This window comes from Eulemur rufifrons, chromosome 9, assembly GCF_041146395.1.
Source record: "Eulemur rufifrons isolate Redbay chromosome 9, OSU_ERuf_1, whole genome shotgun sequence".
NCBI classification, from domain to species: domain Eukaryota; kingdom Metazoa; phylum Chordata; class Mammalia; order Primates; family Lemuridae; genus Eulemur; species Eulemur rufifrons.
Genome location: NC_090991.1, coordinates 52,371,993 through 52,398,212, shown reverse-complemented (window position 1 = coordinate 52,398,212; position 26,220 = coordinate 52,371,993). Strand labels below are relative to the sequence as shown.

The following is a 26,220-nucleotide window of genomic DNA, read 5'->3' as shown; positions in this document are numbered from 1 at the left end:
GACTCTATTCTGAAAGGCAGTGTTCTTGCAGATCTGACCAGCAAGTGGGATTAAAATGTTCTGAGTAAAAGTTTCTCAAAATGATCCCCTCCTAAAGAGCAAAAAAAAATTGGGCCGGGCGCAGTGGCTCATGCCTGTAATCCTAGCACTCTGGGAGGTGGAGGCAGGAGGATCCCTTCAGATCAGGAGTTCAAGACCATCCAGAGCAAGAGCAAGACCCCATCTCTACAAAAAACAGAAAAATTAGCCAGGTCTCGTGGCATGAGCCTATAGTTCCAGCTACCTAGGAGGCTGAGGAAGATTGCTTGAACCCAGGAGTTTGAGGTTGCTGTGAGCTATGATGACACCACTGCACTGTAGCCAGGGTGACAGAGTGAGACCCTATCAAAAAAAAAAAAAAAAAAAAAAAAAAGAGCAAAAGAAATTGGTTCTAAATACATTTTAAGATTTTTCTGCCATAAATTTTACATCAATTTTCCTAACTCTTCTGGTGCTGCAAACTAGTGCTAGTACATGACAGTCCGCCAAAATCAGTGAACAAAAGACAAAGGCATGGGGACAAAGGAGCAGGCAAGCAAACTGCACAGAACTAAGATAGCACCAGCAAGCGTAATTTGACAGCTCTGCACCCCCCACCCCTCCCCCAGAAGGCAGTAAGCTTGTGGTTGTGATTTTGTACTGCACATATGGCAGTCATGTGTCCTACCAAAACTGCTCCTGGTTCACATGAGAAAACTAACTATATATCCATATTTCACAATACGCAGCAGAGTATCATGGCTTCTAAGTTTTGAACCACTGCTATAAGCACAAAACAAGCATGAACACAAAGATTTTTGCTCAAAAGAAAAATAATCATCTAATTTACTAAAACATTAGCATGTTTACATTTGGTTAAAGCAACACTACCACTCAGCTATTGCTTAAGATATAATGTATTAACAGGAGGACAGTTTCAGATTGTTCCTGGTGAAACACAAAAACTATTCCTTCTCTTGCTGAACCTAACATGTATGCAACTAACTGTACAGCTAAAGTCTTGGTTTAACAAGGTCTTCTTGAATGTTTTGTCTCAAAGTACTTGTAATATATTCCTCTTTAAGAACTTTCAGGCAAGACCACCTGGAAACTTCTGTTAACATTATGTAATAGATAAACATAGAGTCATCAAGCTTTCAAATAAAACTCCAAGTATAATCTAGTATGCTTAATTGCATCTTCTGCATTTTAATTTAAATTAGACAAATAAGGCCCATTATTGTTCAACTGTTATATTTCCAGAAGATCCCAAGATTGACATCTGAGACATTAGCTCCATGCTTTATTTACTGTCCTGAAGATAACGGTTTAAGACATTCCTGAATGGCTTATCTGGGTACATTTGTCCTTCAGCACTGTCACATGGTGCTCCAAGTCAGAGGGTTCAGGGCACCCCTGTTGTCTCAGTAACTTTTTCATGGTGCCTCAAGGCAAAAAGAAAAAAAAAAAAAAAAAAATACCAGCCAGGTGTGGTGGCTCATGCCTGTAATCCTAGCACTCTGGGAGGCGGAGGCGGGTGGATCGTTTGAGTTCAAGAGTTCGAGACCAGCCTGAGCAAGAGAGAGACCCCATCCTAACTAAAAATAGAAGGAAATTAGCTGGACAACTAAAAATATACAAAAAAAAAATTAGCCTGGCATGGTGGTACACGCCTGGAGTCCCAGCTACTCGGGAGGCTGAGGCAGAAGGATTGCTGGAGCCCAGGAGTTTGAGGTTGCTGTGAGCTAGGCTGACACCACGGCACTCACTCTAGCCGGGGCAACAGAAACAGACTCTGTCTCAAACAACAACAAAAAAAAAGTTTATAATTAGCCAACTAAAACAAAGAAATTAGGTATAAGTAAATTCCTTCTATAAGAAAAGATCAAAGGAAAATAAAGATGGAAAAATAGTCTTATTTCAATTTAGGCACAGGGAGTAAAATATTCCCTTTATTATAGGAATACAGGAAATACATGGATTTAGTCAGTTATCTAATTCACTAAAAATATGGCCCTGAAGATAAACATGACTCAAGTTGGGACAAGAACTTCCATAAAACAAACAGGGAAGAGGTACTGAATAACAAGATGTTTTCTGAAAAGGTTTTCAGTTACAGGTAGCCCAGGATCAGGCTTAAGGCTAATGGTATTAACATTTTCCACAGAATGAAGAAACACAATCTACTTGGAAAAGAAAGAACTCATGTCAGGAAACAAATCGCTCAGTTCCACTGTGGCCTGAATAAATGTAAACATTAGACTGTTGTTCCCACAGTCCTGGGAGAGTCATCTACTGTTCTCAGGACAAAAGCCTCCTCTGGACAATCCTGCACAATTATCTACCAAAGATTTGATACTGCACCCACATTTTATGGCCTCAAGCTGAAAACTGTAAACCCAGCTTTCCTAGCAACTTTCCAACCACTCTCCTACCCGACCCTCACCTCCGCCCACCCAATTATCCGGTATGTGGCTCAGCTGTCAAGTGTCCTTTCCCTCCACCCCTCCTGTATGTCATAGTAGGACTAAGACACAAACAGGGGAGGCATGAGGCAGAGCAGATTAAAGCCTGGGCTCCTATGTCAATGGACCTGGATTGGAACCCCCGTGGTAACACCTATAAGCAAAAGCCTCCCATTCAAGAAAGCAGAAAGCCTGTGAGACATCAAAGATGGAGCCCAGGGGAAAAGTTTTACCACCCAGCAGGGAACCAGATCAGACCAGACAGATCAGAGGTGGAAAAAGGTTGGGGGAAGAGAAAAGCAGAGGTCTGAATCAGGAAAGCCAAGAGTCTTCAGCACGGCAGCTGCTGGCCTCCAGGTGGGCACAGTTGCTCTGCCTGCTGGGGCTCATGACATCCGGTCAGCTCACACCACTGTCAGCGGACTAGGCAGCCAGGTCACAGTGACCACTTGTCAAGCAACTTCAACCTCAGTTTCCTCACTTGTAAAATGGGATAAAAGAAGAGCCTACCCACAAAGGAAGTGTGAGCAATAAATGAGACGCTGGCACATAAGCACTCTCTAAATGCTAGCTACTGCTCTTAGACCTTTCATATGTTCTTTAATTGTTTTGCAAATAGTGGTTTAGTGGTAGGATCCCTGTCCAGCACACAGGAGCCCAGGCAATGCGATCATCTCACAGGACTTGTCATGGTCAAATAAAAATACAGAAATGAATCTCTAAACAAAATGTTTTATTTGGGAAAACAGAATTGCAGTTCCAGGCATACACACAGACTGGGTGGTCTTCACTATGTCCGATGAGCAAAGAGAAGGTTGGAGTTTTATGAGAAAGGAGTGTCACATGTTTTGAAAAACTTGCAAGCTCTGACTGACGAGTGACGACGACGGCGGTGGGTAAAACTAATCTTAGAGTTAACAGCAGTTCATTTCAACCGCTTCTATGTAAAACTGGTTTTAAGATCATAGCAAGTCATCTCGGCAGCTGGCCTTCAAGATAATCCCTGGACAGTGCTTTTCTTTTCCCCTGGTCCCTCAACTCTAATTTAGTTGGGTATGACAAGATAACCCCAATTCATGTAATCAATTTTCACAGACTGCACTCTGGTTGGGAGCAAAGCCCATGGAGATGGCTGTGTTGCTCGCTGCAGGCTCCTACAACGGCATGAGCTGCATCAACCCTCTCCAGGAAATAACAAGCCCCCAGAAGGCAGAACCTGTTTTAGAATCACTTCCCATCCCCTAATGGCATACAGTCGGCCCTACTTAGCCTCCCTGGTACATGACTAATATTCTCAAACACTTTAAGAGTTTTAAACTTTTAAAGTTAAAAACATGATATAGTTGTATTTGAGGATCTTAACATCACTTACGAAGCACTCTAAAAAGTCCTTCATGAAAAAGAAACCATGACCATGAGAATCTACAAACATACTTTTTTTTTAAATCTTTCTACTGTCTAGTAACAATGGAATCAAAATCCAGACATCATGTTAATTTCCACAGCTCTAAATTACACCCAGAAGAAAATGAAGACACTGCCATCCCTATTTTCCATTCTCAGCCCATCCAGTCAATACCTACCCCAACTGAAATGACCATCAAAGGACCATCACTGCTGATTCCCTGCATTGAAGGGCTGCCTGTGCGTATTTAAAAATACTTGAGGCCGGGCGCGGTGGCTCACGCCTGTAATCCTAGCACTCTGGGAGGCCGAGGTGGGCGGATCGTTTGAGCTCAGGAGTTCGAGACCAGCCTGAGCAAGAGCGAGACCCCATCTCTACTAAAAATAGAAAGAAATTATATGGACAGCTAAAAATATATATAGAAAAAATTAGCCGGGCATGGTGGTGCATGCCTGTAGTCCCAGCTACTCGGGAGGCTGAGACAGGAGGATCGCTTGAGCTCAGGAGTTTGAGGTTGCTGTGAGCTAGGCTGACGCCACGGCACTCACTCTAGCCTGGGCAACAGAGTGAGACTCTGTCTCAAAAAAAAAAAAAAAAAAAAAAATGAGCCAACAGACCACTCATGTTAAACACCGATGGGATAATATAAGAATGTTTATTCCCCTCCCCCTCTTAACCTCTGGTTGTTTTCAACCACTAGTTGGGTTTCAAACAAAACTTAATTTAAGGACCTCATTGATTCAGGTTCATGAAAGAACACAAAATCTCTACGACTCAGAGAAATCACTTATCAAACTTGAGTAATACACAAACCCATTTTAGAAAAGTTTCCTTGAACCTTTAGTGTTGAACAGTTATTTTTATTATAATGTTAAATAGGTGCAAACTAGGTAAAAAAAAAAAAAAGCCGCATATAATTATAAAATCTGAAATAACAGCATACAACGTAATGGGGACGATGACAATGTGAAGACAGATTTCCCCTTCAGAACCAATATGGGACTGAGCAGCAGGGCACAGCTGTTTCCAACCTGGGGGCCCCCACTGTGACAGGCTGTCTGATGACATCTCTTTGCTCTATTTAAATCTTTATTTGTACAGCTGCCTGTCTGTGAGATACACATACCTTGCCCCAATCCCATCATTTACATATTAATTCCACCTCTATTCTTTTTGTATTTGCTTTCAACCATAAAAATAGTAGTATCTGTTGCACACAAAATAAACATAAAAGCAAACCCCATACTGTCTGATAATGCTTAGCTATAAACAGGACAGACATCCAGATGATCTATAATCTGTTTATGTGGTTTTTCAATTATCTAAATAAAAGTACAATATTAACAGATCCCTGTTAGAGAATCAAAGGACATTAGTTAGGAAAAATAGAGGTGTACACATCTTTAAATAGATTCTTATACTTAAGATATCTGGTCTCTGTCAATAAATCTTGAATGTCAAATGCTTCACATGCCACAATTACTTAAGCCCTAGGCAAACTGGAATGTCTACAGTGCTATAAGGTTTTACTTCTCTTTGTTTTCCATGTGTTTAATTTTGTATTTAAAGCAATCACATGCTGAAAGGATCCAATGGAAACCAAAATATGTTATGATTTTCAAAAACCATTTCTAATCCCCATAAAATTTTTGGTCTAATAAAGAGCAAACTGAGTATAAATATATCTCTGACAACAAAATAGCAGTTTTGCATATTCCTCTTCAAATCAAGTTGGACTTGGCAGAGTACTGTTTTACTTTCCATAGTATAAAAGATAAATTTGTGGACTTCAGAAAAGCATTTGGAATTGCAGCTGTCAGCTTCTAAAGATGCCATGTGTTTGCCCACATAAAAGAATGCAATGAGCTATGGAAATACTATCTGGTTTCATGCACCAGAATAAAAACTCCATGGAGTCAGTTAGGCTGATAGTTGGAGTTGATTTAATTCATCAGGAAAATATCTATCATGTACTATTTATTAAATGCCTATTACACAAGTTGTGCCTCATAGACCCTGAAGCATTTACAATTTAAATCACACTTAGAAGAACAAAGACAAGAAAATTAGGAGCAATACCTTGACTTGAACACTTAAAGGTGGGGTAGGATCACCTGCAGAATATTCTATTTTCTCTACCACTTCCATTCCCTTACTTCAGGAGCTTACCTTTTCCTGGAGGGATTACCCCTCAGCTCATCACTCTACACCTGCTTTTAGGTGCTATTCTTTCTTTGTTAACAAATTAACAGCAATGGCAAGCATGATATGTAAACTAAGGCTGTATTTTGAATAGAAAATATAATACAGTGGTTGAATCCCTCAAGGAACTTACCTCTTGGATCTGGAATCTATCAAATATAAAAGAAAAAAATCTTGGCCAGGCACGGTGGCTCACGCCTGTAATCCTAGCACTCTGGGAGGCCGAGGTGGGCGGATCGTTTGAGCTCAGGAGTTCGAGACCAGCCTGAGCAAGAGCGAGACCCCATCTCTACTAAAAATAGAAAGAAATTATATGGACAGCTAAAAATATATATAGAAAAAATTAGCTGGGCATGGTGGTGCATGCCTGTAGTCCCAGCTACTCGGGAGGCTGAGACAGGAGGATCGCTTGAGCTCAGGAGTTTGAGGTTGCTGTGAGCTAGGCTGACGCCACGGCACTCACTCTAGCCTGGGCAACAGAGTGAGACTCTGTCTCAAAAAAAAAAAAATAAAAATAAAAAAAATAAAAAATAAAATAGAAAGAAATTATCTGGACAACTAAAAATATATATAGAAAAAATTAGCCGAGCATGGTGGCGCATGCCTGTAGTCCCAGCTACTCGGGAGGCTGAGGCAGGAGGATCACTTGAGCTCAGGAGTTTGAGGTTGCTGTGAGCTAGGCTGACGACACGGCACTCACTCTAGCCTGGGCAACAGAGTGAGACTGTCTCAAAAAAAAAATAAAATAAAATAAAATAAAATAAAATAAAATAAAAAAATCTAAAAAGATATGCAAATATTTTTGATTGACATTATAGCAAAAAACTAGCCTTTAAAAATGTACAGAACAAGCTGGGTGCAGTGGCTCATGCCTATAATTCTAGCACTCTGGGAGGCTGAGGTAGGAGGATTGCTTGAGTCCAGCAGTTTGAAACCAGTCTAAGTAAGAATGAGGCCCCATTTCTACAAAACACAGAAAAATTATCCTGTCGTGGTGGTGCACTCCTATACCTATATTCCCAGCTACTTGGGAGACTGAGGCAGGAGGATCACTTGAGCCCAGGAGTTTGAGGTTACAGTGAGCTATGATGACACCACTGCACTCTAGCCCAGGCAACAGAGTGAGACCTTGTCTCAAAAAAAAAAAAAAAAAAAGCACAGCACAGACAAAACCAAAAGGTAGAAGCAGCCCAAGTGTCCATCGACAAATGAACGGATAAGCAAAATGTGTTAGGTACATACAATGGACTATAATTCAGTCTCGAAAAGGAAGGAAATTCTGACACATGCCACAACATGGATGAACCCTAAATACATGATGCTAAGTGAAAAGACCTAGTCACAAGGTCAAATACCGTGTGATACTACTTATATGAATGAGGTACTAGAGTAGTCAATTGGTAGAGACAGAAAGTAGAATGGTGGCTGCCAGGGGCTGGGGAAAGGAATAATTAGGCATCAGTGTTTAATGGGGACAGAGTTTCAGTTTAGGAAGATGAAAACGTTCTGGAGACGGATGGTGGTGATGGTACAACAATGTGAATGTACTTAATGCCACTGCATTGTACACTTAAAAGTGATTAAAATGGTAAATTTTATGATATATATATATATACACACACATATTACCACAACAAAAAAGATTTAATGTACAGTACAAATCTACTGTACCTGAAAATTAGCAAATGAAGTCATACAAATGATTAAGACAAGTTCAAGGAAGTACACACTTGTTAATATAACTTTGGTAACACTGAATAAACAGGAACAGCGGTCTGGAGGAGCACATAAAGCAGTCAGTCTCCTGGTAACTATTAAATCCTCCACAAGAAAACATAATATAGTAAGAGTCTATCATACAGCCTGCTAAAAAATCATTCCTTTGAAAACTTTTAAACAAAAAAAAAAGTTATAACTGAAACTACCCTCCTTTTCTGCTATTCAATTTACTGAAAATTCAAATTAAGGAGATCTAAACCAATGGTTCTTAAACCTGCACAGGCACCAGAATCACCTGCAGGGCTTGGTTTAAGAACCATCGTTTTATACGCTGCTGGGCCCAACTCCAGAAATTCTGATTCAGTAAAGAATCAGAATTTAGAATTGTTATAATCTGCATTCTGAACCAACTTTGTGTTAAGAAAATCAAAATGAAATAATAGGTATTTGAGGAAGAGCTTTCTAAATGTTAATGGCATAAATCCTGCAACACAACAAGGATCACTTAAATCAATGTACTTCTTAAAATATGAACTTTGTAGAGTTTAGTTCTGGCCTTAGTTTTTAACACATACACAGGCATTGAACCAGGAAAAAGAAAAGAATCACACAGAGTTTATGACTAGGACTACCTAATGTTATGGAATAACTTATTCACTGAGAAAAAAAAAAATCACGTAATAACCAACCTCTCAGGTTAAACCTGGAAAAATCCTAAAAGGAAAATTAGGTTACCATTCTATCAGAGTCAAGAATCTTACTTAAAATGAATTTTATTTTTATATACTTTGTATTCATCACTATGGGAGAAAAGCCACTCAAAACACTAAGTGATATATAAACCAGGACATGTTTTTTTCAGGCAACTATAGTAATTATAAGCTTCAATTCACTGAATAAACTCTATTTTATTCCCAAGATATAATTTGCATCAGATTCTTCTGAAGCATAATCTAAGTAATAAATACAGTCAACCGAAAGAATATATTCTAATGTGACCTTTTATCAAAATTTTCATTACCAGAAGGAGAAGTAACACAGGAAACACAAGCATACATTCCAAAACTCAGTTATTCTTTAGACAAATCTATTTTGAAGACAAGATGGTTTGATTCCCACCCTGGAGATGCGTGCAGTGCCAGGAAGTGGACAGAATGAAGCAGAGGACAGTGAGGTAACAGGGCCCTATGACGCACAGAGACGGAACTCCAGCTGGGTGCAACTAAACCTGACCAGGTAGAGTTAGCCAGGTTAAGAGGGGGAAAGGTATTCCAGGCAGGTATGTGAAAAGGCACCGAGGCCATGGAAAAAACGGGTGTAGTTAGGAAAGGGCGAGTAATTCAACATAAGGAGATTGAGGAGTAGATGTGCGGGCCTCACCCAAGGAGACAAGGCCCCAGGGAAAGGCAGGAGGCAGGTGATGAAGGGCCCTGGGCACCAAGCTAAAGGTCTGAACTTCATCTTCCAGGTGAGGCACAGCCACTTCCTTATTTCAAACTAGCAAATGACAAGGTCAGATTGACAATTTAGAGGTCTCTCTGGTAGCAGCCCTGAGGATGGTATGGGGTGCAAGGGGGTTGGAGTGGGAGTCCAGACGCTGTTGTGTGAGGAGTGGGCTGGGACTGGGCCCTGGAAGGGGCAAAGTCAGAACCCATTTAGGAGACTCCTCTACCAGCTCCACTCTGGTCAGCACTGAATGAAGCAGAGGGGTGAGGAGGGAAGGCTGCCAGGGAGGCCTGGGTTTCTGCCTTGAGGGTAAGATAAAAGGTGGGGCCCCTGTTAAAAGAAGCTGCTCAGGCTGCCTGCAGTGGCTCACGCCTGTAATCCTAGCACTCTGGGAGGCCGAGGCGGGTGGATCGGAGTGGCCAGGAGTTCGAGACCAGCCTGAGCAAGAGCAAGACCCCGTCTCTACTAAAAAAATAGAAAGAAATTATCTGGACAGCTAAAAATACATAGAAAAAAATTAGCCGGGCATGGTGGCGCATGCCTGTAGTCCCAGCTACTCGGGAGGCTGAGGCAGTGAGCCCAGGAGTTTGAGGTTGCTGTGAGCTAGGCTGATGCCACGGCACTCTAGCCCGGGCAACAGAGCAAGACTCTGTGTCAAAAAACAAACAAAAAAAAAAACAAAAAAAAAAAACAAAACACAACAAGCTGCTCGGAAGAAAAGGGAGAGCTTCTCAGTAGCATTTTATTGGTTTGGTTTTTTTACTGGTTTGTGTTTGTGTGTTTTCCTGTTGGGTTGTGTTTTTGGTGCAGGCAGGCGGGGGTGAATTCTGTTTCAGAGGTACTAAATCTGCCTTGACACACTGAAATGGAGATGTCTAGCAGGCAGCTGGCTACGAGTCTGGAAGCTCTGGAGAGGCATCTAGGCTGGAGTAAAGCTTTGAGATCTCTGGTTTACAAAGTGGCAGTTGAAGCTACAGGTTTAAATGAGGCTAAATGCCCAGGAAGAGCTGTCAGGTGAAAGAGCTGAATAGCTATGCCTAAAATAGCACCAACTACTAATTAAAGCACCTATTATGACCAGGAAACACAAAATATGCAACTGAGGGTCCACAAATAGCAAAATGAGAAGAAAAGGAAGAGGGGATCTCTATCCAAGAAGGCAAGAAAGTGGGACAGAGAAAGAAACGTAAGAAAGATCAGAAGGGGTGGGCCAAAAACTTGGGAGGGAGAGAGCTAAGCACGCAGCCATTGGATCAAATATACATAAGACATTTACAAATCGGTTGCTTATCAGTAACTCAAAACACACCACTGCAAAAACACAGCAGTACAGATCTATGAAGAGAGGCAGATTACTGAAGGAAAATGGATTCAGTCTATATAAAGATACACATAAAATTATCTTCTATAATGATACATAATTATATGTCATCATAGCTCATGCAGCCTCAAACTCCTGGGCTGAAGGATCCCCTTGCCTCAGCCTCCCGTAGCTGGGACTACAGGTGTGCGCCACGATGCCCTGCTGATTTTTCTATTTTTTAGTAGACATGGCATCTCACTCCTGCTCACACTGGTCTCAAACTCCTGACCTCAAGAAAACCTCCCTGCCTCCCAGAGTGCTAGGATTACAGGAGTGAGCCACTGCACCTGGCCAAGACTTTTTTTTTTTAATTTATTTTTGCAAAAAGCAAGTACTGTCATCCCTTGGTATCCTTGGGGGCAGTAAATTAGTTCCAGGACCCCCCGACAGATACAAAAATCCTCAGATGCTCAAGTCCCTGATATGAAATGGCACAGAAATCACTTCTTGGCCTTTTGGCAAAGATCAAGTATAAAGCGGCACAGTATGTGTATATAATGTATGCACATACTCCTGTATACTTTAAATCATCTCTAGAGTACTCATACTATCCAATGCAATGTAAATAATTGCTACACTGTATTTTTTTATATTATCTTTTGTCATTTATTTTATTACTTTTTCCCCTGAATTTTTTTGATCCGAGGTTGGTGGAATCTGTGGATGCAGAGAGCCTACTGTACTCCTAACATCAAATCGTACCTTTCAAGAGAATTACAATGCAATATATGCTTTCTGTTACAACATGTAAAATAATTCCATTAGAAATACACAAAGCTGTCTGTTTCACTCTTATAAAGGTCAAAAAAAAATCAAGAAAGATGGATCAATCATACTATCTGCCAACCAAAATCCTCTCCACGGTGTGCATTTCTCTGTGCATTGGGCTCCCCAAGCAGCCCAATATCCCTATCCAGGGCTCTAATGAAAGAAGGAAAAGGACAAGGAGTGACTGACCAGCACAGCTGGACACCTCCAACACTACCACCACCACCTCATCAGCCCCAGGCCAGACTGCTGCCAAGCATTTGGTGCATGCACTATGAAGAAACACTGCCAATAAATTAATCCCTCTCAACTGCTTTCAGTACAAAATATGAGGACCAATTCAGTGGGTTAAAAAGTAACTATAAATAGAATGGCCCAGTTTAATTTGGGAAAAAGCATTTTGCATCTTATTTGCAACTCAAAATTACCTAGAATAATCATGGGAACAAAGGGGAGCAGCTGGTTTTGACCATTAGTTTCAACCTCTATCAGCAAATGTTCAAACAAAACTGCTAAAAAGTGGCTGAATTGATTGAATTTAGGTCTGTGCCTTTTCCTTGTGCCTATTTGCTGTAACAAACAATTAAATCAGCAAAAGGTTAAGGTAATTGAACAGGACAAATAGCCCAGTTTCTCTAACAAATCAATGGCACAAAAAGAAATAAAAGAGAAGGGAGAATGTCAGAAAATAAAGGAGACTTAAGAAACATAATAACCAAACGTAAATGGTTTTATTTCAACAGGATCCAAATAACTTATAAAAAGACATTTTTTAGACAATTGAGAAAATCTGAACATGGACTCTGCATTAGATGATATCAAGGAATTATTAGCATTTTTGTTAGGTGTGATAATAACATAGTAATTATGTTTAAAAAAGAAAAAGGTCCTTAACAGTTAGAGATTCACGCTTAAGTATTTATTGATGAAATAATGATATCTGAAATCTGCTTTTAACACATCAGGAAAAGGCTGGGCGCGGTGGCTCACGCCTGTAATCCTAGCACTCTGGGAGGCCGAGGTGGGCGGATCGTTTGAGCTCAGGAGTTCGAGGCCAGCCTGAGCAAGAGCGAGACCCCATCTCTACTAAAAATAGAAAGAAATTATATGGACAGCTAAAAATATATATATAGAAAAAATTAGCCGGGCATGGTGGTGCATGCCTGTAGTCCCAACTACTCGGGAGGCTGAGACAGGAGGATCCCTTGAGCTCAGGAGTTTGAGGTTGCTGTGAGCTAGGCAGATGCCACGGCACTCACTCTAGCCTGGGCAACAAAGTGAGACTCTGTCTCAAAATAAATAAATAAATAAATAAATAAATAAAACACATCAGGAAAAGAAAAAGTGGGGAGAATAGATTAAAAAAATATTGGCAAGATGTTGATAATATCAGAACCGGGTGATAGATACATGGCGTTTATTGTATAATTCTCTACTTGTGTATGCTTGAAATTTTCCAAAATACAAGGTTTTGGTTTTGTTTGCTTTTACGAAACAGGTTAATCAGAGAGGCAAGGAGCTGAATCTGATCCATACTTTTTTTTAGTTTATTTTTTTTCGAGACGGGAAGGGGGGGTGTGTCTCACTCTTACTCAGGCTGGTCTCGAACCCTGAGCTCAAGCAATCTTCCCGCCTCAGCCTCCAAGAGTGCCAGGATTACAGGCGTGAGCCACCGCGCCCAGCCCACGTTTATTTCTCTTTGAAACATTTTCCTTTTGCAACAAGCGCCTTCATCCTAGCACATTAAGAACAATTCAGAATGCACCCTGTGTCAGGAGGGAGGTAGCAAAAGGGAAAAGGTCCGGCTCTGTACAAAGCAGCAAGTGCCATAATTGTCCATTTTCAAAACCAAGTAAATCTGACTAATTACACCCCAGCTTTTATTAAATGCAATAGGACTGATTCACACTATGGCATTCAACAATTTTATAAATCAGAAGAGCACAATCCTCCACTAAAAACTGACCAGTACACTTAATATATCATAGAAAAAACAATATTTTCCTCCACGTTCAGACCTGAACAAAGTTGAGTTTTAAGCCAGCTACCCCAAAAACTAGATTGCTTATTCATGTGAGTGAAAATGAACTCTAATGCACATTAGGCTGCCTGAAAAATCTAACAATACCTTGATTAATAAAAAACATGTATTTCAATATCACACCTAACTACCAGAAACTTAGAAACAAGAATCAGAAATATGAAAAGGTGCAGGGATGAAATTTAGGAATGAGAGAAAGAGGATGTGCTTTGAGAAGATGAAAGACGGAATGAAAATATCTCATAATAACTAAAATAATGCTGAAGACCGGATGTGCGTGGGCCTTGAGTAAGTGGAAGAAAACAAAGTCAGAGAAAGGGGATGGCGGCTCAGGATATTTTCAGGCAAGGAAGGGAAGGGTGAGTGGATGGAGCTTCAGAAGGCCACTGGCTGCCACACAGACCAAGAAAGGGCAAAGCATGGAGGAGTTCCAGATGGACCTGGGCTCCCTGGCCTCAACCAACCAAAGAAACCATCTGGAAACAGCTGCACGTGCGGTGGCTTTTGTTCCAAAGACGACTCCTCAGAAAGTGCTCTACCTCAGGATTTCTGCATACCACACCCTCACTCCACAAAGACCAGGCTCGACTTAAGGAAGCGCAGGATCTCCTCACACTGTAAGATATACAAGTCTATCCCAGGGTCCCCCATGTCTCCTTAACTGTTTAATATATGAAACTGGAATGGATGAAATAAAGCTTAAATATAAATGCCTACTGATCTAAAAGAGGTACGCATTCGTGGTGGAGTCCTTTATTTACATGTAAACTGACTCTGTCCCTGGTATTTGGAGGTGGGGAAAAGGGCAGGATATGAGAAAGGGGGAGAAGGAGGCTGTGGCTACCAACAAGCCCTGCCTCACCCACTTTCCCCTGTAGTCTGCTTCACTCCAGTACCGCCTCGCAGCAGCCTTCCACTAGTCCCTGACCTAGTTACCAGGTTACAGAGCTCGTCTCTGGCAGGCCTGGATTTGTACCTGGTCTCAAAGCAAATCTCCTTCTCTTCCTTTCATTCTCTAATCTCAGTGGGAAGACATAAGACATCTGAGAGGAAAGGGGAAAGTGCCTCAAAAGCCAGAGAATGAAACAAACAAAATAAAGCAAAAGGATGAGGACAGCAAAAACAAATTTTGTTGGAGCAATTTAATCAACAGCTGTACACTGGCAAATAGGTTTTTTGGTTATCCAACCTAGAAAAGCACAGCGCTTAAACTGCTTTGGCAGTGTTTGCCAACAGGGTTTTAGATAACTTACGAAGATGTAAAAAACAATTGGCCAGCTTCATCACAAAAGGTCTTTGGTCCCAAGGGAGGCACTGTTTAATTGCAGTACCATAGCATGTTACTTCTGTTGCATGGAGAAAACATAAATCCCTTGTCTGAAAACAGGATGGGATATATTTTAGATCTGAGTTTCCACCAAACCTATTTACAGAGTCCACGTATTCAAAGTTCATGTGAACAAACAGAAATCAGCTGATCGCATACGTCTGTGCGCTTTCTATGTACTTAGCACCAACACTTGGAACAAGAGAAGTAACAGACAAGGTCACCACCCCGAAGGAACACATAAAATAGTTGGAAAACACCACTCGGGAACCTTTGAGAATAAAAGAAACTCCAACCACAAGTGATAGTACCTAATACTGACGACAAGGTGGAGAACACGTCAGAGGGAAGGGAGAGAAACATGAATGGCATCTCCAGAGGCATCAGGAAGCTGGGTGGGACCAGATGAGCAGGATTTGAAGAGACAGATGGGGAAAGGCAAACATCTGAGGTAAAGACGTATGAAAAGAGAAGAGGAGAGGAGGGGAGGGGAGGGGAGGGGAGGGGAGGGGAGGAGAGGGGAGGGGAGGGGAGGGACCAGAAAAGACACTGCATGTCCAGGCACACGGGAACAGGATAAAAACCCATTTTTAAAGTTCATGTTGGGAAGTGTGCATAATTTATGAAATAAGGTTAAACAGGCTGTGTAGGACACAGTCACAATGGGCCTCAGGAAAAAAAGCACAGTTCAGAAGTGAGAGGACAGATAATAGGAAATCCTTCAACAGGGGACTGTGGAAACAGAAAGTGTGTGGCAGCAGAATGCAGGATGACCTAAAGGCACAAAACACATTAGGTAGGGAAACCAACAAATAACCTCTGGTCTCTCTCCTTTCCTTACCCAAAGGAACAAGGACTTAGGCTGGAACATGGCGGTGGCTGGGAGAGACAGGAACAGAGCTGTGTGTCTGCTGAGGGCCCAGAGAAGCTGAAGGGATCCGGGAGAACAGGGAGACTGGGCTGAGTGCGAGGGTGAAGAGAGGAAAGAACGAGGTGACCACATCTGTTACGATAATGGAAAGCCCAGGCAGAAAGGTCACCAGACAAGCTTATGAATTCTGGGATGTACAGAACCTAGTGGAGCCTCTTCTATTATGTCTTCCGGCAGGTCCAAATGACAGCTGTCCTCAGCAGAAAAAAGACCAGAGACCAACTCATCGTCTCACCTGCAGCTTGTCACCACAGAGGTCTGGTCCAGAAGGTGAGCTCTCGAGTTCCTCCTCCTCTCACGGGACTCCCAGTAAGGGCACCTAACCGTTTCTGTCCCACACTGCTCTCCTACACCGTGTGCCCTCTCACCTCCTTCATTTTTCCTTTGAATCCTTTATTAAGGGGCCATTAACATGGGTTCCTAATCTGTGGGGTCACATCACTCTGCCCACATGAGACTGTCAGTCTTTTACGGCACAATCAACTGCAGCGTCCTTCGCTGATTCATTTCTCCTCCCCACAAGCCAGGCAAAGTAGCCCTCGGAAATGTTTTTGGCTGGGACTAGAAAATTTAAAGACATTTTCATGGACAAGAACCTCCATAAAATATTTCAGGATATACATTATCGGGGGAGGGAGAAACATGGTATGAAAAAAAGGACACTAAACTCAAGAATCGGATCTCTGCCACCAACTGTGTGAGCTTTAATGCCTCAGAGTCTCAGATTCCTCACTTTCAAAGTCGGGGTTGAGCTAGGTAACTTCTCCAACTCACGGAAGCTCTAATATTCTGATTCTGGGCTCATATCTAACCAAAGAACACGTGTCAAATGCTGCAAATGCCTGTTGAAAACTTCGATTTTGCTTGTTTAAATACCATGCTTAAATTCAAATGAGTTAATGAGAACTTGAAAACAAATGGTAAATTTTCGTTAAATCAATCAAGATGCAATTAACATATTTGATCCCTGCCGTGTACATATTTTATACCAGGCACTTTCCACCTAAATAATTTCCTGGCAATGCTAAATAATAACAAGCCTCTTGGTTAAAACAAACAAGGGTGTTGAGTGGGTGCTGTTTTCTCCGAGTTCCTCTCCTCAGAGGAACTGAGCCCATAGAAACCAGGACTTGGGTCCCCTACCCATGACCGCAGGACCACCACCTCCCAGCCACTCCCAGCACTGCCACGCACTGTGATTACTGGGGCACATCCACTTTTTGACATTTCCACTAATATGTCAACTGAAGCTATGGTTCTGTTCTCACCTTAAATGGGTATCTCTTTCCTCACTCTGAATGACGAGGTGAAAAGGATATTTTCAGATTAACTCTATCATACCACTATTTTTCCTCAATGACAAAAAAATAAAGCAAAGTAAATACTCAGAATTTTATACCACACAATTACAGTCAAAAAAAAGGAGCAAATGACACCTTACAAAAATCACTAACAACTTAATAAACATTCTAATTTGGGAGAAAAAAAGGTAAGTAACATATTTCATTTTCAGATTAAAAAATATTCCCTAACAATTCAAAAGAAAATTGCCTGAAGCTGGTGGGACCAGGAAAAAACAAAAAAAGAAAAGAAAAAGAAAATTAACCACTGCCTCAAAACAAAAAAAATTTAAAATGGCTTTTTTTTTTTTTTTCCAAGACAAGTCTCACTCTATTGCCCCAGGTAAGTACAGTCATTGTAGCTCACTGCAACTTCAAACTCCTGGGCTCAAGCAATCCTCCTGCCTCAGCCTCCCAACTAATTTTTTCTATTTTTGGTAGAGAAAACGTCTCGCTTTTGCTGGTCTCGAACTCCTAACCTCAAGCGATCCTGCCGCCTCGGCCTCCCAGAGTGCTAGGATTGCAGGCGTAAACCACGAGCCTGTTCAAAAATGGCTTAATTTTAAAAGATTGGGGGTGGCTGAGAATTTGAATTTCAAGTTCTTCTGTAAATTCATGCATAAAATTGGCAAGGCAAACTTCACAATTTTGAAAATAGCAACCTTAAGGAAATAAGGAAGTTTGAACATAGGACAATCAAAACACCTCTTTATTAAATCTAACATTTGGCTAAGAGACCAGCCTTTGCTTCAAACTACCAGGGTAGCATCAAGCTTTTTAAATCACACCAAATGTTCTGGAAAGCATCACCCCATCAACAGTGCCTGTCCCACCTCACCCTCTGCCCACAGGCCCCCAGTCCCAGGCAGAGGGACAGATACTTTGCTTTAGACAAAGCTGCCTTTGCCTTTCCGCCTCCACTACCCCTGATGCCTCTTCCCTGAACTCTCGTCAGCCCAGCTAACTGAAGGAGGGTCAGGCAATTCACCAGGGCACACGATCCACAGCTGGCCAATATCCTATATGCTAGGGCCAGGAGGAAAAAACGAACCAGATCAAGTTTCTCTCGGGAATGTGAACTAGGAAATGTGACAAGAACTGGTCACTTAGAAACTGAAAGAAAATGCCACAAAGTTGAACTGGGGCCAGAGGGGTTTTGGCCAGCTAAGAAAGCCCCTGAACTAAAGCCACGGGGCTGGGGAAACTGGGAGTTAGCCAAGAAGCCAGCTGGTGGTGGGAGAGAAAGGCAGAGTCCCATGAGGTGAAATGAAGCTCCAGGGACAACTGCTGCTGAGGCCCCCAGAGCTGCCAGGAACCACCCTCCAAAGCCTGGCTCTTGCTCAGTCCATTCCCGCTGGAATTCCTGGATTTTTGTGTGATTCCTATCACACCACAAGTGTTCCCACTAACAAAACTCCTCTCAAGCTGGCTGGAATGAGTCTTCGCTCCATACAACCAAAAGCCAAAACAACACAGATAACATGCAAATAGGAACCACCTTTCTGATAAGTCAATAAAATACTGAACAGTCCTACTTAAACATATTTAACAAAAATATAGATCTTTTAAAATATATTTAATACAAATACCCGCACATAAACACAAACAAAAGCCTCACACCTGACAGAGAAGAGGCACAAGGGAACTTTCTGGAGTAATCGATGCAAATGCTCTCTGTTTTGATAGAGGGTGTGGGTGACTCTTTTATTAAAATTGATCAAACTGGACATCTGACATGTGAACATTTTATTGTGCATAAATTATACCCCAATTAAAAAAAAAAAACAAAAACCTCCCCTAAATTGTTCCCTTGAGAGCACTTGAGTTTTTGTTTTGTTTTTTAAAACTGATCTAGATACATCTCACAAACATGATGCTGAGCAGAAGCGGCCAGATGCTAAAACACTGAGCTTCTATTTATATAAAGAACATAAGCAGGGAACAGTCACTTATGGTGTTAGAGTCCAGACAGTGGCTAACTGCAGGCGTGAGGGGATGAGTGGGACTTTTTTCTGGGCTCCTTATGTTCTGATATTGGTGCCAGTAACAGGTATGTTCAGTTTGCCGTACATATTTTTATCAGGTGTATGTTTATGATAGAAGTGTTTTCCTGTATGTATTTGCCTGTATGCATATTATGTCTTAATAATAACCCAAAAGAGAAGGAAAGAGAAGGAATACCCTATTGTAATACAAAAGTGATCAGAAAAGATTTTTGTTTTGCATCTAGTAAAATGCCTATTTTCAGCCAAATTCTCCAGGTAAATAAAGAAAATTAAGACTTTAGTTACCCCATTTGTGGAATTCTAATTTGACTCATGGATTTGATATTAGGAGGAAAAACTCATTCAACAGAGTCGTTTGAACAATATAAGTACAATTCCATGCTATAATGATCAGTTCTAAGACTATATAAAGTGAGTTCACCCATAACCAGGGCACTCTTCAAATAAGCAGCAGCAGGAAGAAATCACACTTCATATCCCTTTTCTATTTTAATAAAGGAAAAAAAGAGCAAAACCCAGAGGAAGAAGTATTTAGTCAGAATCCCACTTCTGTATTTTCAAAGGGAGAAATAACTGAAATTCATACATTACCCTGGGGTGCATTTTTTAAAAACACATAGATTTTAATTTTCAGAGGCTCATATTTTAAAAACATTTTACAGACCATAGATATAATTCATAAGCATAAAAACAGAATAAGTATAAGTGAAGCAATGAAAACAAACAATAAACGTTGTTTACAGATCATCAAATTCTAATACTGTATTTAAAAAAATAAGCCGAAGAATAAATTGAAATGTAAAGTACTTACAGCCATAATTAATTCAAAGGGGTGTTTATACACCCTCACTGGTGACTGGTATTTCTGCACCATGATTGTAATGTAATAGCAATCCTCTCACACCTGCAAAACATAAACATATGTGATAAATAACCACCATACAGAAAAAATTAAGTCTCCACTGACACATCATACCACATTCTAAGGACAGAAAGAGGCCACAATAGGTCATCAGAAGATGATACTTACATACACAAGGGAGGGGGAAGTAGTAAGATAATAAGAAAAGGAGAAGAAAGCCCCAGCAGAGTGAGAGAAACAGCACAGTGTGAGGGTGGAGGCCTCCATTCCCCTCCTCTGCATGGGTTAGATGAACTGAGTCCTTTCCAGCAAGGAAACATCATGATTCCATTATTCTAATAACCGATAGAATTAATGTTTAAGTCATTTTCTCTTGAACAACTTCTACTAGGAGACAAATAAAAATGGTCACATGTTAAGACATCAGCTCTGGGAAAACAAAAGTAAAAGTGGAAAAATACTACTGTGTCTCAAATTATGGAATAATCCTCAAAAGCCAGCTTCAAAGGAAACTTTCGTCAATTCCTTTTTTCTGTGTACACTACAATTTTGAAGACCTGTCTTCAAGTGGCAGAGATCCCAAGTACTCTGGCTAGAGGCTCCGCTGAAATCCCCAGCCTCAAATGGCTGCGATATCTGTAAGTAGTCAATTAAATGCTCAAGCCTAATTCACAGGTCAAGGAATCCTCCTGCGAGGTACATAATCACACTCTAGTGCCAGCCCAGAGGATTTTCTGAAAACATACTTCTATTTCGAGTCGTCGGTGAGTCTTTATTCCCCTATTTAAACGTGCGGAAGAAAAATAATTCAAAAGAGCCTACCTGTCCTGCTGAGGATAATCATTAAGAATGGTATTTTATGCCGAATATGGTGAGAGGATATTCAAAAGTACAAAATGGAATATCCTCAAAGAGCCCACAGTCTAGCTGTTTAAAAAAAAAGTTAGGAAAATATATTTTATTTCAGAAAATTTCTATCTATATTATTACATTTAAACAGGTCTGGAACTCTTTTTGGTATTCGTGGCATACCTCGCACAAGGAGCAGATTATAGCGGAAAACAGCACCACTTGACAGAGGGAAAACTGCTAAGGAAAAACTGTGGGGACCTCAAGTAAGTCGTCTGAATTCCCCAGGGCGCAGTTTCATCTCTGTAAAACGAGGTTTTGGGGGAGATGATTTTGAATGACTTCCAACTCTAAAATCGTGAGAACTGGAGCCAAAGTCTTGAGTTCTCCTCCAAACTCAAGTTAAAGCTTTCGTAAATCTTGATTCTGGGACCGATGCGTCCTGGTGCACTGGGGCCACGTTCTATTTCGCTTTTGCAAACCTTACAAATGTTGGTGCGCAGTGGGAATCTAATCATGTTTTTAAAATTTAATTGGGAAAATTAATTTTAGGTTATCGCCCAGATAAGAGGAGGACAATTACCCAGGTACGAACAGGTGTAGAGAATGCAAAACAGCATAATGCTCGTTTAAGAAACTGTGATATCCACTCAGGATTCCACTGCCTGGCAGAACCCAAGTGACTACACTAAAGAACCTGCTAATTCACGAGCTTCTGAACTCCTGCCAGTTCCCGGCTTCTGATGCTCTGGTCCAGATAAACGCCCTACGCGGGCATCCGGAGTAACAACGGCTAAGTGGCATCAAGGATCCGGGCTGCCTCTATTGCATGACAATTGGAGTTTAAAATGAGCCAATGGCCAGACCCAGGGGATACGTCCCAAGCAGGCTGGGGAGGGGCTGGGGGCGGATACTCGGGACCGCTCCGCAGGGGTCCTGCGCGGCTGCTCCCAAGGGGACGCGGCTGGGGCGATCCGGAGGACGCGGGCCGGGGACGGGCTCCGGACCCGAACTCTGCTCCCCGCAAGAAGGGGCTCGGGAGTGGGCAGCCTGGCGGGTGGGGGCGGGGGACGGGAGGAGCGGCGAGGGGCGAGGAGGGGAGTTGGGCCGAAGAGAACCGGGGCCGGGGCAGGACGCGAGCGACGGGCAGGAAGCCGAGGGTCCGGGGCCCACCCGGGAGGCGCCGGACCCCGGCGGGGCGGGGGCGGGGCGCGGGGCGCGCTCGGAGCCCACCGCGGAGACGCGCGCCTACCTCTTGTCAGAAAGGCCGGGGCCGGGACGCGGGGTGGCGGGGGGCGCTCATGCCGGCGGCTCCGTGCTGCCGTCGCCGTTCCACTGCTCGGCGGCCGCAGCTCGACCGCCGGTTCCGGGGAGGGGGCTGGGGGGGAGGGAACGGGGAGGGGCGCGGCGAGGGCACGAGTGGTTGTTACGGGTGACGGGGAGGGCGGGGCCGAGTGCCGGAAGGGGCGCGCATGCGCGAACGCGGCCGAGGTGGGAGCGGGCGACAGTTGCTAGGGAGGAGGAGGGGGTGACAACCGGGCCGGGCCCGAGCTGCACAGGCGCAAGCTCCAGGCCGGCGGGCGCGGGAGGAGCTCGGAGAAGACGTCAGCCCTATTGCACAGCTGGTTTCGCCGGAGGCCCCGTGGCTCCGCCCAGTTCTGCGTCACGGGGCGGGGTCATGCGGGGGCGGGGCTCCGCGAGTAGCAGGCGGAGGTGGAGTGAGGCGCCGTGGGGGCTGCGAGTCCGGGGAGCGCTTCCGCCGGGCGGGCTGGCGCGGGGAAGTCTGCAGGATGTGCAGACAGCGGGGCCGGCGGCTGGGCGCCCGCTCCGAGGCCCGCCTCCGGCGGCCCTGGAGTCTTCCCGCTGTGCTTCCTCATTTTTTGTCATCTGCTCTGAAGCAACAGGCCGCCCGGCCGCATTCTTGCCGAGCAGTGGCGCTGAGGCGAACGAGGCCGCGCAGCGGGCAGCATCCCTGTCAGCCCCGGCTGTGGCAAGCCGTCCGCGCCTGCCCTGCGCGGGCCCGGGTCCCGGCGGGTGCTGAGGGCTCTCGCCTTCTGGCAGGGAGCCGCACTTCAGCTCCGACTTTAGAACCTAAGTGGTTGTACACGGGACATTTAGGGGTCCTTAGGAGGAGCCAGTGACCTGGAAGGGACACCTCGCATGTCCACCCACGCAGCAAAGCTGACTTTGTAACCAACATACCATTTCAGCATCAGTGTCACTGTTGTTCCGAGACATTAGTCACCCTGGGCGGCTGTACGTGTCATGCTGCCATCACAGAACATTTTTGGAACTGTTCTGGAATTTCCTTCAGAGCCAGTTTACCAGCCACATGGGCAAATCATTCATTACCTGATCACACCTTGTTTTTCAACGCGAACCGTCACTTTCCAGCTTGATCTCCATCATTCACTAGACTCAGTCTCACTAGCTTTTTGCCTGTTTGTAGACATCACATCCACCTGCAAAAGATGCTTTGAAAAAGCGACAGCCCAGGCACAGTGGGCCTCCTGACTGGAGTAAGCCGCAGCACCTACTGGAATGGTCTGGCCACGATAAGCTCCAGCACCGCTGATTTCCAGGAAGCAGAGAACAGAGGAACATGCCAAAGGACACGGTAGGGGACTATTGGCAAAGGATAGACTGTGGCAAACACTACAAGACAAACTTTTTTCTGTTTTAAATTTTTTTGTTTTCTGAGACGGAGTCTCGCTCTGTTGCCCAGGCTAGAGTGCCGTGGCATCAGCCTAGCTCACAGCAACCTCAAACTCCTGGGCTCAAGCAATTCTCTTGCCTCAGCCTCCTGAGCACCTGGGACTACAGGCATGTGCCACCATGCCCGGCTCATTTTTTATGTATATATTTTTAGTTATTCAGCTAATTTCTTTCTATTTTTAGTAGAGACGGGGTCTCGCTCTTGCTCAGGCTGGTCTCGAACTCCTGGCCACTCCGATCCACCCGCCTCGGCCTCCCAGAGTACTAGGATTACAGGCATGAGCCACCGCGCCCGACCTGTTTTTTTTATTTTTAATTTAAAAAATTTGTTTTTGTGTTTTCAAACATGTTCTTTATCAAATAAATTCTAAAGGAAAAAAGAGAAAGGGCCAATCTATAGACAACCTATAGGTTAAAGACACTAAGAAATGTATTAGCCATACACTTATGAGTTGTGTAAACTTTTTCCAAGTGTATTATACTTTTTTTTTTTTTTTTTTGAGACAGAGTCTCGCTCTGTTGCCCGGGCTAGAGTGAGTGCCGTGGCGTCAGTCTAGCTCACAGCAACCTCAAACTCCTGGGCTTAAGCGATCCTATTGCCTCAGCCTCCCGAGTAGCTGGGACTACAGGCATGCGCCACCATGCCCGGCTAATTTTTTGTATATATATATTTTAGTTGTCCATATAATTTCTTTCTATTTTTAGTAGAGATGGGGGTCTCGCTCTTGCTCAGGCTGGTCTCGAACTCCTGACCTCGAGCGATCCACCCGCCTCGGCCTCCCAGAGTGCTAGGATTACAGGCGTGAGCCACCGCGCCCGGCCAAGTGTATTATACTTAAATTAAAAATTTTATCAAATTTGATGATCCTGATCCTGAAAACAACCCACAAAGTTTTGAAGAAAAAACAGACTTGTAACATCAACCAATTGCAAAATACGAACTTTATTTCCATCTTGATTTGAACAAATACTAAAAAAATATTTATGCCCAGCACAGTGTAATCTCATGCCTGTAATCCCAGCACTTTGGGAGGTCAAGGTAGGAGGATCACTTGAGGCTAGGCGTTTGAGACCAGCCTGGGCAACATAGCAAGACCCCATCTCTACAAAAATAAGTAAGTTAGCTGGGTATGGTGGTGCGCACCTGCAGTCCTAGCTTCTCGGAAGGCTGAGATGGAGGATCGCTTGAGCTCAGGTTGCAATGAGCTATGATCTGGTCACTGCACTCCAGCCTGGGCAATAGAGTGAGACTGTCCCTAAAATGAAATAGAATAAAATAAAAAATTTTAAAAAACAGGAAAATTTAAATGCTATTCAAACATACAATGACACTTAGAAATTATTAATTTTTGAGGTGAGGTAATGATATTATGGCTAATATTTTTTAAAGAAGCCTTATCTTTTAGGGTTCACACTGAAATATTTTTGGGTGAAATGATATGATGCTTAGGATTAGCTTCAAAATAATCCAGAAGGGCCGGGCGCGGTGGCTCACGCCTGTAATCCTAGCACTCTGGGAGGCCGAGGCGGGTGGATCGCTCGAGGTCAGGAGTTCGAGACCAGCCTGAGCAAGAGCGAGACCCCGTCTCTACTAAAAATAGAAAGACATTACACGGACAACTAAAAATCTATATAGAAAAAAATTAGCCGGGCATAGTGGCGCGTGCCTGTAGTCCCAGCTACTCAGGAGGCTGAGGCAGTAGGATCGCTTAAGCCGAGGCGTCTGAGGTTGCTGTGAGCTAAGCTGACGCCACGGCACTCACTCTAGCCTGGGCAACAAAGTGAGACTCTGTCTCAACAAAAAAAAAAAAAAAAAAAAATAATCCAGATGAAGAAAAGGAGGAGACGAAATAGGTTGGTCCTGAATTGATCACTGTTCATGAAACTATTCTGTCCACTTTTGTATACACTTGAAATTATCCATGATAAAATGTTTCTTAACAAAAAAGACAGTTTGTCATCACTGAGGATGGCAGATCGAGATATAATTACAAAAGAGGTATTTGAAAATGTCTTAAGCAATAACTGTATCGTTAAAATACTTTTAAAAAATCCCCAAGGTGAATAATTTGAAGAAAGCAACACTTGTTTAGACGTGCAACTTATGGTATGTTTGTTTGAAAATCAGTTTTATTGGGCAGGTGTCCATAATCTATAAGAAATTCTACTGTGCAACGTGCTGCAGAGTGAAACGAAAAGATGCAGTCTTCATCGTGTCCACACACTGCCCTGCGCTCCTGTTGTGTGTCAGACACTGTGTGATGCATAAAGATGACTGTGGCGTGGAGGGGGACGTAGGGTGTATACAGGGGTCAGGTTTGCTGCCAGCGACCAAGAGCCCACAGTAAAAGCGACATGGTGAGATAGAAGAGTGGGTCCCTCTCACATGATTGAAGTCCAGGGCTGAGATGGCACCTGCGTGTTCCCTGTCAACTGCTGATGAACAAAAGCTTAGCTGAGTAAACCAACTGCAGCAGGGAAGAACAGCACCTTCCTTAACCGGGGCCACACCGGGAGCACTCTTGGTGTGTCACGACAGGAGGCCCAGGGGTTGGGGACCTTGGCTCAAGTGTTCCAGGCAGGTCTCTCGGTGCTGGGATCTGGGTAGGACGGGGCCAAGGTTGTGATATCATGGTTTAGGCCTGGTGAGCACAACAAGGTCTGGAAGATTCACGTTGTTTGATAAGTGCGCTGTCTGCCCCGGTGAGCAATCTGTCATCCTGAGAAGGGGGTTATGTGCCAAGATGAACCATCTTTTGTCAG

At 43.3% G+C, this 26,220-nt stretch overlaps 1 protein-coding gene across 3 annotated transcripts in view; it reads right to left on the bottom strand.

Annotated features, from left to right (window-relative positions):
- The window catches only part of SEC14L1 (SEC14 like lipid binding 1), a 90,018-nt gene that overhangs the window by 32,211 nt on the left and 31,587 nt on the right, over nt 1–26,220 (bottom strand). Inside the window, exons 1-3 of one of the 3 annotated variants that reach the window (XM_069482901.1) lie at nt 21,995–22,133; nt 20,716–20,820; nt 19,843–19,935 (exon numbers count right to left, since the gene is read on the bottom strand). In XM_069482901.1, the coding sequence (XP_069339002.1) occupies nt 19,843–19,905 (63 nt within the window). In that variant the 5' untranslated portion in view covers nt 19,906–19,935; nt 20,716–20,820; nt 21,995–22,133. Of the gene's footprint in view, nt 1–19,842; nt 19,936–20,715; nt 20,821–21,994; nt 22,134–26,220 lie in introns of those variants that run through there. The other 2 variants (XM_069482900.1, XM_069482903.1) reach the window with 2 other exon arrangements.